Here is a 15,171-nt window from a genome sequence, read left to right as displayed (position 1 = left end):
AACAGACAGGCAAAAACAATATGTCCCCCACTATAGTGGTGGGGAACATAAAAAACCTTTTAGTGTATATATCAAACTAACACAACTAACCTCTAGGACAAATCAAAGCATAGACCCCAGAATCATAACTTGACACAAAACTTACTAGAGGACCAGCATTACTTGTTACAAAACAAGGGCTGTTTGTAAAACATGCATGCCCCCCATATGGGCTGTCCGTTGTAGTGGCAGCCATTGTGTGAATACGATTTTTGTCACTGTGACCTTGACCTTTGACCTAGTGACCTGAAAATCAATAGGGGTTATCTGCGAGTCACAATCAATGTACCTATGAAGTGTCATGATCCTAGGCAAACGCGTTCTTGAGTTATCATCCGAAAATCATTTTACTATTTCATATCACCGTGACCTTGACCTTTGACCTTGTGACCTCAAAATCAATAGGGGTCATCTGCAAGTCATGATCAATCTACCTATGAAGTTTCATGATCCTAGGCGTATGCGTTCTTGAGTTATCATCCGAAACCATTTTACTATTTTGGGTCACCGTGACCTTGACCTTTGACCAAGTGACCTCAAAATCAATAGGGGTCATCTGCGAGTCATGATCAATCTACCCATGAAGTTTCATGATCCTAGGCGTATGCGTTCTTTAGTTATCATCCGGAAACCATTTTACTATTTCAGGTCACCGTGACCTTGACCTAGTGAACTCAGAATCAATAGGGGTCATCTGCAAGTCATGATCAATCAACCCATGAAGTTTCATGATCCTAGGCGTATGCGTTCTTGAGTTATCATTCAAAAACCATTTTACTATTTATGGTCACCGTGACCTTTGACCTAGTGACCTCAAAATCAATAGGGGTCATCTGCGAATCATGATCAATGTACCTATGAAGTTTCATGATCCTAGGCCCAAGCGTTCTTGAGTTATCGTCTGACAACCACCTGGTGGACGGACCGACCGACCGACCGACATGAGCAAAGCAATATACCCCCTCTTCTTCGAAGGGGGGGCATAATAAATGTTAAATCCCTGACCCATGTGGTTTCAGAGAAGATTTTCAAAGTTAGTATCATTTTTACTATATCAGTCTATATAAATCATGTGATATGAGAGGCGTGGCAGGTTCTGACCCAAGGGGCTTGATTTGAACAAAATTAGTCAAAAACCACTAGACAATATTATAAACCAAATATTAAACCATGAACATCATAGTTATATTTTTTTATTTTCATTTCACATATCTATTTTAAGCTCCAATGACCCATGCAACCGATTTATTTTAACTACTTTTAACATGCAAGCATGGACTGATAGACATAAGACATCATTGTATCCTTAAAGCTCCCCTGATTAGCACTATATGCTTAGCTGAGAAAACAATTTTTGTTAGATAATTTGAATTTCATGAGTTTTTAACTATTGTTATTGTTATTGCTATTGGTTTGTCTTTTGTTATGCCTAATGATAACTTGGAATGACTCTGGTCTAACATAATTTATGGCGACACAGTGAAGAAAATTGACAACTTCTGTTTGTAACAAAATGTTTATGGCATCATAAAGTATATATTCCCATAAAACCTGTGCTGTACAATTGCTATTATAAAACCATATTTGTGTCATAACCTTGGCAATGGCAGTTGAATATTTACTGGTAAGGAGTGAAAAAACATGTCTGATGGTTGATCTATGTGACAGTCAGAAATATATGAGCCGCTTCTGAGAAAACTGGGCATAATGCATGTGCGTAAAGTGTTGTCCCAGATTAGCCTGTGCAGTCTGTATTAGGGACGACACTTTACATTTTTGCTTAGAAGAGACTTCATTTAAACGAAAATTGTCATAAAAGCGGAAAGCGGACATTTTACGCACATGCATTAAGCCCAGTTTTCTCAGACTAATATTTTATGTTAGTTGACTTCACACAACCTACATCTTCAATACCACTGCAACTTAGGTCACAAATTGAATGCAAAGATAATTTAACTAAAAATGTTTCAGAACACTAGTTAAAACATTTCTACATTTAGTCACAGACAACCCAATTAACTAGAAATGGCGTTGCCTATGTGGGCGGGGCGCCACAGGGTTGGTAATGGGGTCATGCATAGTTGAGATTAACTGTATTGTCATAAGAGAGGTTCAGTATCAATTTGAAGTGAATCGGTGTAGAAATGAAGAAATTATTGTAAAAGGCAGTTTTGGGTGGGCCTGGCCTATGTGGCCGGGGCGCCCCAGTGTTGGTTATGGGGCCATGCATAGCTGAGATTGACCGTATTGTCATAAAAGAGGTTCAGTATCAATTTGAAGTGAATCAGTGTAGAAATGAAGAAATTATAGTAAAAGGCAATTTTGGGTGGGCGTGGCCTATGTGGGCGGGGTGCGCTAGGGTTGGTAATGGGCCCATGCATAGCTAAGATTGACCGTATTGTCATTAGAGAGGTTCAGTATCAATTTGAAGTGAATCGGTGTAGAAATGACGAAATTATAGTAAAAGGCAGTTTTGGGTGGGTGGTCTATGTGGCCGGGGCGCCCCAGGGTTGGGTATGGTGCCATGCATAGTTGAGATTGACCGTATTGTCATAAGAGAGGCTCAGTATCAATTTCAAGTAAATCGGTGCAGAAATGAAGAAGTTAATGTAAAATATCTCTGACCCGGCCCGCCCCAACCCCCATAACTTTTGACCCAGGGGTCAGATCAAAATTACGTCACTGTCACCGTCGCACATATGCTCATAGCTACCATGTATGTAAGTTTCAAGGTTCTAGTGCTAATAGTGTAGGAGGAGCAGGTGGCCAGGACGGATGGACGGACAGATGCACATCACCACAATATCCCCACTTTTTCTCCGAAAAACAAGGGGATAATCACTAAAATTGCTTACTATAATAGTGCATTGAGTCCCTTTAAGTATGCAATTTGTCCCAATAGCATTCCTTAGTACATTAGATTTGGCCAAGCAATTCTTGATTTGGCAGCTGACTTTGTATGGAATAAATCAATACCAATCGCCTAATACCGCCTGCGTAGAGAATACTTGACAGAGGCAATGATCAGACTCAGCGGCTGACATTCACAATTACAGAAAAGAAATCTGTGTCGCGTATTTTTTTTTGGTAAAATCAGCACATTGTTCAGATTGCCATAGAATACCAACTGTGAAAAAATTGTCATTGAGAAAATTACATAAGTGCTAAAGCACTCCCATTCCTAACAGGCTTTACAGTTAATTTTTCTTTAAGTAATCGCTTCTTATTGTGCGGATTGAGAACAACCGGTAGGTCAGGACATAGTAAAGCTTTCACAGTGGATTGATTCATTTGTTATTTTATTTTATGCTTTTCTGTGCTTTATAGAGACATATCAGTGAATTAAAACTGATCATTCACTGTTTTTAACATTAAAAATTAAAAATTAAAATTATTGATAATTTTCATTGCTTTACAAGAACTATTTTCTAAAAAAAAAATTTTTTGTAAGCATACAATAAAAAGACAAGGGACAAAATTGTCACAAAACCAGGTTTTCATTGTGAAAAAAAAATCTGATAAAGGGAGAAAACTCAAACTGAACTTTTGAAATGAACAAAAAAAATTAACCCCCTTTGTAATTTTTTTTTTTTTTTTTAAATCTATTTTTAGTCGTGGCGACCTTGACATTGGAGATATTGACGTGATTCTTTTGTGGGACACACCGTCCCATGATGGTAAACAAATGTGCCAAATGATTTTAAAATCTCACAATGAATGACATAGTTATGGCCAGGACAAGCTCATTTATGGCCATTTTTGACCTTTGAACTCAAAGTGTGACCTTGACCTTGGAGATATCGACGTAATTATTTCGCGCGACACACCGTCCAATGATGGTGAACAAATGTGCCAAATGATTTTAAAATCTGACGATGAACGACATAGTTATGGCTCGGACAAGCTCATTTATGGCCATTTTTGACCTTTGAACTCAAAGTGTGACCTTGACCTTGGAGATATCGACGTAATTATTTCGCGCGACACACCGTCCAATGATGGTGAACAAATGTGCCAAATGATTTTAAAATCTGACAATGAACGACATAGTTATGGCCCGGACAAGCTTATTCCGCCAGCCCGCCAGCCAGCCAGCCAGCCAGCCCGCCCGCATTCGCCAATCTAATAACCAGTTTTTTCCTTCGGAAAACCTGGTCAAAAATTTGTTGAATTCTGTGGAATATTGACTTTAATTCACTTGTGATCAAAGAAAAAAATATTTGCACTCTTGGCTGCGCAAATCAGGAAAATATAATTTTCTATGATCACTTGTGAACTAAAATCGATATTCCACCAAATCTAACAAATATTCTCTATATATTTAATGGAATTGGTATCCAAAAATGTTAACTTTATACTCACATCCACTTCTCCGAGGTCTATAACATAAAAGTTGTCCCCTTCGTCACCTGAAAATATATGGTAAAACTATCACAGTGGGTAGAAATAGAAAACCACATAATATGTTTCATTAAAAAGTTGAAACAAGTCCTGTCACTACGATTGCAAAATACATCTAAAGTTTTGATGTTCACATAATTGCAAAACAGGCAACGTTTCTTTATTAATTGAACAACATAAAATGAACAAAGAACAATAACTCTGACATACAAATGAAAGAGTTATGGTAATTATTTGTACTGAGTGTTCCTTATAATTGTAAAATTCCCTTTATCCATGATGTACACAACTTTATTTACATACCTTCAATTCTAAAGAGCCATTGCTCCTCATTTGAATAATTACTAAAAGATAACTTTTTTGTACATCCTAACGAGAGAGATATAGTTTTTGTTCTCTGCACTTCGCCTGAATACTTTCTTAAAGTATATGAAGTTTCATATGAAACCCTTCAATAATTCACAAGCTATGCTATGCACAAAAAGAAACGAAGAATATGGCAACAATTAAGCAAAGGGCAATAACTAAAAAAACACTAACATGTGAGATGTGGTTTAATGTACTCTGCATATCCTTACAGTGTCCTCTATCCTAAGTTTACTTCAAATTCCTTCAATAATATAAAGGATATTTGTTGGATTCCATGGATTATCGATTTTAATTCACGAGTGATCATAGAAAATATATATTTTCTATGATCACAAGTGAATTTTAAAAATTGATATTCCACCGAATCCAACAAATTTTCTTTTTATTTTATGCTTTTTTCAAAGTTTATATACATTGTTAAAGAGTTAAACTAAAGAATTGCGCTGAAATAATGACGTCATTTCGTCAAAAAAATGATATCGATAATTTTCACTGTTTGAAACAGTGAAATTATCAGTTTTAATTCACTGATATTTCTCTATAAACCACCGGAAAGCATAAAATAACAGGCAGTAATGCACCCCACAAGAACAATTATTTATTGACAATAGCTTTGTAAATCTTTAAAACAGACTTATAGCTCTCTGCACTGCCCCTTAATGTAAGAAATGTATTTGATCATGTATAGCGCACAATTTTTTACCTGAAAGGGTTTCAATTTGATGCCCGTTATACATTTATACAACGCTATCCTGGCTGCTAACTTTAAAAAAATTAATTCCCTAACAATAAGTAATTATAATAGCTGCCATTTTTTCATTCCAGAATACTTAATTTACACAAACAATTTCCACTCAAAACACAAATGCTCTACAATTTGTTTTTACGAAGAGTATACATCTTTCAGTGAGTTGTCTCCCATGCACTAATTTTTTTTCTTCAGCATTCAACTTTGTAAATGAAAAAGAACTATGATTTTTAAAAACTAATTTAATAAAACAATTTTGCACACCACATTAGTTTAATATTTATTTATTTTAGCTTGATTGTATCGAAAGCCTCAGGCTTATTGAAACATTGACTCAAGTCCATTTCTAGAACCAGTAATTGGTGTCTTTTGGGGAGATCTAAAGAACGCTCCCACAGTGGGGATCAAACCCATAACCTCCCGATCACTAGGCGGACACCATATCCAGTACACCACAGCAACCTCAAATTCTCATGTGAGACCTGAGCACTGGCTGCCTTTGGTAATAACTCCACACAACTTTTTCGTAACAGTAGATCCCTTTAACATTTCTAGCATAAATTTCTGTAGGAGTTGCCTACCCTGATAAAACAAATCAAGAAATAGGCTGAATGTGGAAGCTGCGATTTGCTTATAGAGGAATTATAATGTTAAGAGCCTAAAATGTTCAATAAAATAACACAATGTTGTTAAATTTCTGGTTAGATGTTTCACAGTTAAAGTAACTGGATTTTTTTCTGTGGATAATTTCCCATTCTTAGTTTATGATACAATATATTTAAAGATTGAAACAAAGCCACTTTTAATTAACGTAACTGTCTAGGACATAAGGATTTTGTTAATTGTTAATTTTACATCATAATTATGTGATTGTCAAAGTAAATATATCATGGCTTATTTTATTAAAGTTTACATTATTAAATTAAAGAATGAAAGTGAATGGAAGGGATTTGGATACCCATAGGTTTGGTAGTGTGGGCAATAAGCATAACCTTCATAACATTTATGTAATTCTATCAATTGTTTTCTCTATAAATATTGTATCAATGTTTTATAAAATATTTGTGCAGAACAACTATATTTCTGAGTAATTCCAATAACTATTTTTTACAAACATTTTCATTTTTGATTTTTTTTAGAAAATGTGTTTACTGGTTACCAATAGCTGAAAGAGATTTCCACATAAATCTATCAGATATTGTAAATATGCAATTAAATTAAATGAAACAGATACTGAATTGAGGTAAGTGTTTCTTCTTGTTTTTTTCATTTAATTGCCGGATTTTATGACATAGAGTCTACTCGCAGACTAAACATACAGCCACTAAATTAAGAGATATTGGCCAAATGGATTACAAATAACTGAAGACAAGAATTTCTTGTGAAATTGCCAAGATCAATGATGTATTCAAAATGTAACAAATAGAATTGCAACAAGAGGATGATCCATAGGATGACATATGCCCCCGCTAAACACTTTGTTAGAAGTTATGAGCATTTTCCGAAACCTAAAAGCAGTGTTTGAAACCTAAACGCGGACCATAAGTTCAAGGCCAAGGTCACAGGGGTCACAATTTGTGTGCTTATGGAAAGGCCTTGTCCATAGACACATGCATACCAAATATGAAGGTTACATCTGAAGCTACATAGAAGTTATGAGCATTTTTCGAAACTTAAACACAAAGTGTGACGGACAGACAGACAGATGGACAGACTTTGCAATGTGATTTGTCTTTAACAATACTTCTTTCTGTACTATAAAGTACTCATTATACAATTTCTCATATCAAATGCTTGATAATGAAAGTAGTGCATGTGATACTGAAAAGATCTGCAGATATGACAATTGAACCTTAATACTATTTCAATCAATTTTCTTCTGTCTTTCTATTAAAAGCGAAATGATAACCATCTAGATATGCAAATAGTTAAAAATGTCAGAGCTGATCGATTTTTAGGTTTCCTTGTTTCTATAAGTTGCAGACAATTGATATTTTCCAACAAAATAAGTGTTCACAGTGTTCTCATCGGGCCTGTGAAGTCTCAGTTATTATAGGTTTATCTGGGCTGCTTATGCATTTTTCCAACCCTTGACAACCCGCTAATGCATTTATCCAATACTTGACATCCCATGGCTTGAATTTTCTTGTTCCCTCTTTAGCAGCCACAATGCATTATAAGATGTACATGTGTCAGAAATGGTGGGAACTTTTACATAATCCTGGTGAATAATTCAACCAGTTATGAGATGAATTATGAACAGACATTAAATTGCAAGGCTCAGGTATCCAATGAAAGTTTGACTATGACTAAATAAAATAAGCGATTTGGGCCACATATATTTGACCAATGACCTTGAAGGATGACCTTGACCTTGACCTTTCACCACCCAAAATGTGCAGCTCTATGAGATACACATGCATGCCAAATATCAAGTTCCTATCTTCAATATTGCAAAAGTATTCATAAAATGAGCGATTTTGGCCACATATATTTGACCTCTGACCTTGAAGGATGACCTTGACCTTGACCTTTCACCACTCAAAATGTGCAGCTTCATGAGATACACATGCATGCCAAATATGAAGTTGCTATCTTCAATATAGCAAAAGTTATTGCAAAAAGTTAAAGTTGGCGCAAACAGACCAACAGACAGGGCAAAAACAATATGTCCCCCACTACTATAGTGGGGGACATAAAAATTCAGAATTATATATGAGCCGTGCTTTTTGAAAAAAAGGGATTTAATGCATGTGTGTCTGCACAGGCAAATCAGGGACAACACTTTTCGCCTTAACTGGATTTTTGCTAAGAAGAAACTTTCTTTCAACGAAAAATACCACAAATGCGGAAAGTGTCATCCCTGCTTAACCTGTGCAGAATGCACAGGCTAATCTGGGACGAGACTTTAATTACACAAATGAATTAGACCCCTGTTTCACAGAGCATAGCTCATATTTATTTACTTTCAAAAATAATTTATTGATAAAATTAACAATGATCAAACTATGTTGAAAGTTTACAACTCACAGGGATGTCTGTTTATACTGTTCATTGCCTTGAAAACTATTTCTCATTAGTAAAAATCAATTAGTGCTCAATTAGTGCTCTCTTACTGAGAATTTCATCTAGGATACATCATGCCTCTCTGACGCATTAAAATACACAAAAACAGCATTGTATCAAAGTTTGAGCAGCCTTGAGGACGCATTTAAAATCTAATGGTGCTGGTCGATATCTGGTATATGTTGTTTTCACGAAAGGTTATTTTTTACAACAGAATAATCCGTCACAACGTAAGCATTCTATAAAATAAGTTTTCATTTGCTATCAAACCTGCTGGTGCTTGAAGGCAACACATTAGTGTATTCGTTTAACAATGGCTCCGGAGTGTATTTGAATTACAATATTTGCTTATTTGAAGAGCCAGCATGAAAAATTTGCATCTTCTGAGTTTAAAACACAATGCCACCTAAGAAAATGATAAAACTTGTAAAAAAAAAAGACACCTGACAATACTGGCAAACATGATGAATAATGTGATGCTGTTAAATTTTGACGTTGATTGTTGACCAAGAGGATAAAAATAATAACCCAAAATGGAGTCTGCTGGATTTGAGTCTGCAGAAAATGACCATGAAAATCACGGAGTCAAGGGTACATCTAATTATTTATGTTTTACATTCTCAAAAGTTATTGTTTATATTTTTTTATTGCTTTTGCCAGTCAGGGCAAAACTTATCTTGTGAACGTTAACAATGTTTGTTGAAAGTTATGTTTGTTTTCCTTAAAATCTTGGATTTCGAGCTATTTCCCTCAGTCCCAGGGGAAAACACCCTAAGATGCATCAATAAGTATAGTTTAAACCTATTTATTTTAGCTCGATTGCATCGAAAGCTTAGACTTATAGAAACTCTCTCGCGTCCGTTTCCTGGGCCTATAACCAGTACTTGGTGTCTTTGGGGAAGATCTAGAGAACGCTCCCAGAGTGGAGATCAAACCCATGACCTCCTGATCGCTAGACGGACACTTTAAGATGCATCAATTAAGTTTGGGACTCATAGATTCTCCCTGGGATTGTTTTCAAATGTGAGCCCTGTGACTTGTTGAAACAAAATCCTAGATAACTCTCTGCTTTATAATGCTAAAAAGAAATGTGTTCCTCAGAAACACAATGCCCCCTACTGCGCCGCTTTGAAACAAAATTTCTATATATCATTTGGCAGCTATAGAAATCATCTCCCTTTAAAGCTTATTACTTCCCTTGGATTTTGTCCAATCCAACCGGGGGGGGGGGGGGGGGGGGGGGGGTTATCAAAGAGATCATAGCCAGAGTTCATCATGGATCTATGGACATAAGTCCACATGTATGTAATGAACCCAACCATTCACAAATTAGTACAGGAAAGAAATTATATCATTAAAAAAACCTATGACAAATCAATCATTTGAGTTATAAATAATCAAAATAAAAAATATGTACAGTAATTGTGAAAAGGACTTAAATTCTTGGTAAGGAAATATATAATCTGAGATTTATAATTAGATAAATTACTTCCCTTGAAAATCATTGTCTCTAACAAATCTCTATTTTTAATAGCAAATAATTAAAAGCCACTACCGTGACTGTAGATTCACCACTCAAATTGTGCAGCTCCATGAGATACACATGCATGCCAAATATAAAGTTGCTATGTTCAATATTGAATAATTATCTCCCTTTAAAGCTTATTACTTCCCTTGGATTTGTATTTTTTACCTTAGACCTTGAAGGATGATCTTGACCTTTTACCATGATGTGTTTGTCAGAAACACAATGCCGCCTACTGCACCGCTTTGATTTATTTAATGAAATATATAATTTGGCAGGTCAGATAATTATGTCCATTTAAAGCTTATTACTTCCCTTGGTTTTGTTTTTTCGACCCCATGACCTAGTTTGTGACCTGGTATGACCCATATTCAAACTTGACCTAGATATTGTCTAGATACAACTTCTGACCAAGTTTCGTAAAGATCGGATGAAAACTATTTGAATTAGAGAGCGGACACAAAGTGTGACAGACTGACAGACAGACTTACAGACAGACGAACAGTGCGAAAACTATATATCCCCTTTTCTTCGAAAGGGGGCATAAAATATTAAACTTGTACAGATGGAATGCACAATTATAAAAATGATGATTTACTTCAGTAATTACATACCAAAGCCTAAATGCTCATTCTAAAACTAATCTACTGGTAATGTTTTTGTTTATAATTTAATTGGGCAAGATGGTTTTTGAAGTTATAGTTTTATAAACAAATGCCTGGCCAGCTGGTTAAAATCTTATGTTCCAACTTACAAACAATATTTTACAACAGTTTATCAGCAGTCAAAGCTAGTTGCACTTAAAATTGAATAGCTTTCAAATCAGACTTCAGAAAATCCATATAATTCTAGAAGAAAATTATGGCAACATCCTTAACATCAAGAAACACTCTGAGCATGTAAAAAAGCAAATATAAATAAATGCTTGCACTTCACCTTGCGCTTCGTCAGCTTATGCAGAAATTAAATGTAATTCAAAGCGTGTCAGTTTTTCAATCTGTTTAGACTTTGATTTAAACTTGTTATATACCTGTACTAAACAGAATTATTTTCAAACCCTTAAGTTAAAAACATCAGTCTTGACAACAAAGAGGTCGGATCATCTGCATTAAAGAGACATAAAATTCTTATTAACCAAAATTTACTTAATTGACAATCTGTTTTCTGAAAAGAGCCATATTTTTATGGAACATTATATTGCTGGCAGTTGATAATCTTCTCAACATTTACAGAAGCACACATCCCTGTTAACAAGTTTACAGGAGACAAAATTGCCTCCCAAAAAGTGCTCAATAAGGATGTTTGAATAAATTGGTATTTATTAAATCTTTTCATACAGATTCTAAAGCACAAGTTTAAGTGAGTACACTGACCCAGTTGTAATTGATGACTTGATTGACTTTTCATATCATCATCAATGTGAAATGGGCTAATGAAAGTATCAATTTTGTAATACTTCCGCCTAGTAATGTGCTGTATATAATTGTATTAACATTTTTTTAAGGCAAAAATACTGCATTTAGAGATGTTGTTTCCTCAAATGTTTTACTCAGAGCCCGTATTAAGAGTTTCACCTAAAGAGAGTGAAGTCAAAGACCTGAATGTAGGAAATTTGCCCCTTTGGACATTTGCCCCTTCAAGGTATCAGGACTAAATGGACATTTGCCCCTTCACCCTAATTCTCAAGGTGGACATTTGCCCTTTCACTCAAATTCTCAAGGTGGACATTTGGTCTCTTCACTTAAATTCTCAAGGTGGACATTTGCCCCTTCAGACATTTGCCCTTCTATTTCTATTAAGTGCCTATGATTGTGATTTCAATGGTGGTTTAAAGAGAGTTCATTCATGATATGCTTATAGCTTATACATGTCATTCTCCTTTTTGATAAGTCTTACTTTCAAATGAATTAAATTTAAACAGAACTCAACTGTGTCATTTCAATTGTGTTATTTCTGTCATAAAATGCTTTTAGAAATATTTATTTTTGTAAAAAGGATTTCATAAAATATAATTCCATTATTCTATTTTATTAATGTTCTTTTTAAAATAAATTTATCTTAACATGCTTGTTTCATACCAATTTTGATAACACAAGTTTATAAATATCTTATATTATATCATTATCATGTGCATGCATGTTTGAAAATTTGTAAATAAAGATAATGATAAAAAACATTATTCATGCAAACGTCCAAATGGGCAAATGTCCGCTGTGAGAATTTGAGTGAAGAGGCAAAGTCCACCTTGAGAAAATGAGTGAAAGGGCAAATGTCCTTTTAGTCCCGATTTCATGAAGGGGCAAATGTCGGAATGGGCAAATGTCTGTATACCTAAAGGCCCCTAATGTTTATACCAACTGCTATCTGACTACCCACCTGGTAGTAAAATTAAAAGGTAACTGCCTTCATGCACACATGCATGCAGCATATAATTATGTACAGGACTCGTGAAGTAGTTTATCATCATTCGTGTTATAGGTGTCACACTATGAATACAAACTAGCCCTAGGCTGCTAGGTGTGACATCAGTGTGAACAATCCAATCCATCAGCTCTCCTAGAAAACAGGTCTTAATGCATGTGCATTGAAGTACCATTCAAGATTAGCCTGTGCAGACTGCAAGGACACACTTTCTGTCTAAACTAGATTTTTGTTAAGAAAAAAGATGAATGTGTCATTCTTGATTAGCCTGCGCTTAACACATGCATTAAGTTTTCCCAGAGACTGTATTTTGTTTGTTGTCCTGAAGTGAGAGTGCAGTGAACACGTACCTTGCTGTATGATGACTTCACCAGTGTGTCTATGGACTGGGAACATGGCATCGAAAATATCACTGAAAAAGAAACCACAAACAGAGCCATAGGCATACATTCAAGAAGTGTATCATAACCACTTGCATCAATGAACACATTCCCCCATGCTAGATATACCATAGATGAGCTGTGCTCTGGGAAACCTGGGCTCATGCATGTGTGTAAAGTATTGCCCCACATTAGCCAGTACAGAAGACAAACTTTACTCACATTCATACTGTCTCATTTGCCCAGGTCGTGGCTCTGATACTCTCACAGTCTTCATAAAACAGTTTCAACAGTTCCAAGCAATATATGTCCCCTATAGGCTCCATCATTGTCAGAATTTGTTTTTTATTTGTTGCCACAGCAACCAGAATTCTTGACGTATGAACAAAATGAAATGACGTGCATAATCTTTATATTGCCATCTGTCGTTGTTTCAATTTCATGAAAAAATATGAAGAACTTTCAAAGTTATCGCAGGATCTAGAAAAGTGTGACCGACTGACGGACAGACGGACACACAGAGCTAAAACCATAAGCCCCCCGGTGAAACCAGTAGGGGACAATAACAAGACTAGTATCGACACGCCAAATTTAATGTGGAAGATTCTGATATTATAAAGCTGTCCATGTTGCTTATACATGTAATAAATGCTAGATGCAATTGTTACACAGCCCTATTAATTCAGGTGATTAATGTAAGGTATCTATCAACATTATAATTGTTCATTCAAACTTAACTATTTCACGGTTTATTGATCACACACACATTCGCACATGAGATACAAATTCATTACCTCCAAGTCAAAATTGCTCAAGCATGATTATTATAATGAAAGCCATATTTACATCTACATTTATTTGATCATTTCTTGTTTAACTTAAGTTTTTCCATGGTTTTTATACAAAACACTATCTGAATAATCCACATTTTAACATATAGTACTTTATGTACATAGAATGTAAAGCTATTGATAAAACTGCATGTTTAATGTTAATCCATATTTTACACGTTCCCCAGGCAATACAATCCATGTACAAAGTTTTCAATGGATTTATTGTGCATGTAAAGATGTCAATCTTCACTTCAAATGTGCATTTAAAAAGCTTCATTTATTTCTTTAATAGTCTGTAAGGAACACCAAATAAATGTTACATTTAAGTCTCTTGGTTAGAAAATGGGCGTTGCACCACAAACCGCCAGCGTAGCTGCAGACCAGCCTGCCCATGTGACCAGTCTGGTGAGGAACTATCCTGTCCCCCAATGACACCATTTTACCTTGCGAGATATGATAGCCAACACCAGTATATCGTGCAAGATTTTTTAGCCAAAAGCGTAGCTCCTGACAAGACAACGCTAATATGCATGTTGGTCTGGAGCTACACCGGCTGCATAACGTGCAAGAAAAACTTGTGCACGAATAAACATTATGGGAAGAATTTCAAAGGATATGAAAAAGGATGATTGAATATATTGTAAAATAGTGTCAATACATGGTTTTCTAAAATTGGAATAATCATTTAAAATAATTCTATAGCAAGTATTAATTGATTTAAATTGTTGTGTGCAAAAAAGTTTACTGAATTTTCATGGCTCCAAAATGTACAACTTGAACAACTGAGACATAATTATTGCACCTCTGCATTACACCCTCTCACCATAAACTGTAACAATTAACATGATTTCAAGTAATAATGCATAATTAGAAGAGAAACATTGAGGTAAGTTGTAGAAGCAGTTTACACAAATCAGCTTTGTTTTCCTGAAATGTTTTACATTGTCTACCGTATTTTTCGGGTTATATGTCGCACCGGAATGTAAGACGCATCCCCGGTTTTTTACATTATTTTATTTTTGTCGATACATAAGACGCTCCGGCGTAAACGACGCACATAAATCATAATTAAATATTCCCAAAAATGCAGTCAGACATGTTTATCCATTATATGTTTTATAAGATAGAAAATTCATCTTAAAAACGATGCTGGCATTTGTTCTCTCACATGCTCATTGTATTTATATATTTTTTCCATTAAATTTATTTGAACGTATTAATTTAAACAAAAACGTCATTCAGAACAATGTATAACCGGTAATATTTGACCCTATCCGCAAGCCGTTGCATTCGCACATTTGTATCTGTTTTGTCAAAACATCGCAGTGTAAACACTGCTGATCATGTTTTCACAAATACCAAAATTAAATCTAGTCTTGACCAGATTTT

General features: G+C 35.2%; 1 protein-coding gene across 3 annotated transcripts in view; it reads right to left on the bottom strand.

Moving 5' to 3' along the window:
- LOC127866100 (cAMP-dependent protein kinase regulatory subunit-like) overlaps positions 1-15,171 on the bottom strand; it is a 156,405-nt gene that overhangs the window by 18,849 nt on the left and 122,385 nt on the right. For all 3 annotated transcript variants that reach the window (XM_052406503.1, XM_052406504.1, XM_052406501.1), the window contains 2 exons: positions 12,920-12,981; positions 4,402-4,448 (listed from right to left, as the gene is read on the bottom strand). In XM_052406503.1, coding sequence (XP_052262463.1) covers positions 4,402-4,448; positions 12,920-12,981 — 109 coding nt within the window. The remainder of the gene's footprint in view (positions 1-4,401; positions 4,449-12,919; positions 12,982-15,171) is intronic.

The sequence above is a fragment of the Dreissena polymorpha genome, chromosome 2 (genome assembly GCF_020536995.1).
Source record: "Dreissena polymorpha isolate Duluth1 chromosome 2, UMN_Dpol_1.0, whole genome shotgun sequence".
NCBI lineage: Eukaryota > Metazoa > Mollusca > Bivalvia > Myida > Dreissenidae > Dreissena > Dreissena polymorpha.
Note: the sequence above shows the minus strand (reverse complement) of the source record. Positions and strands in the feature narration are given on the sequence as shown.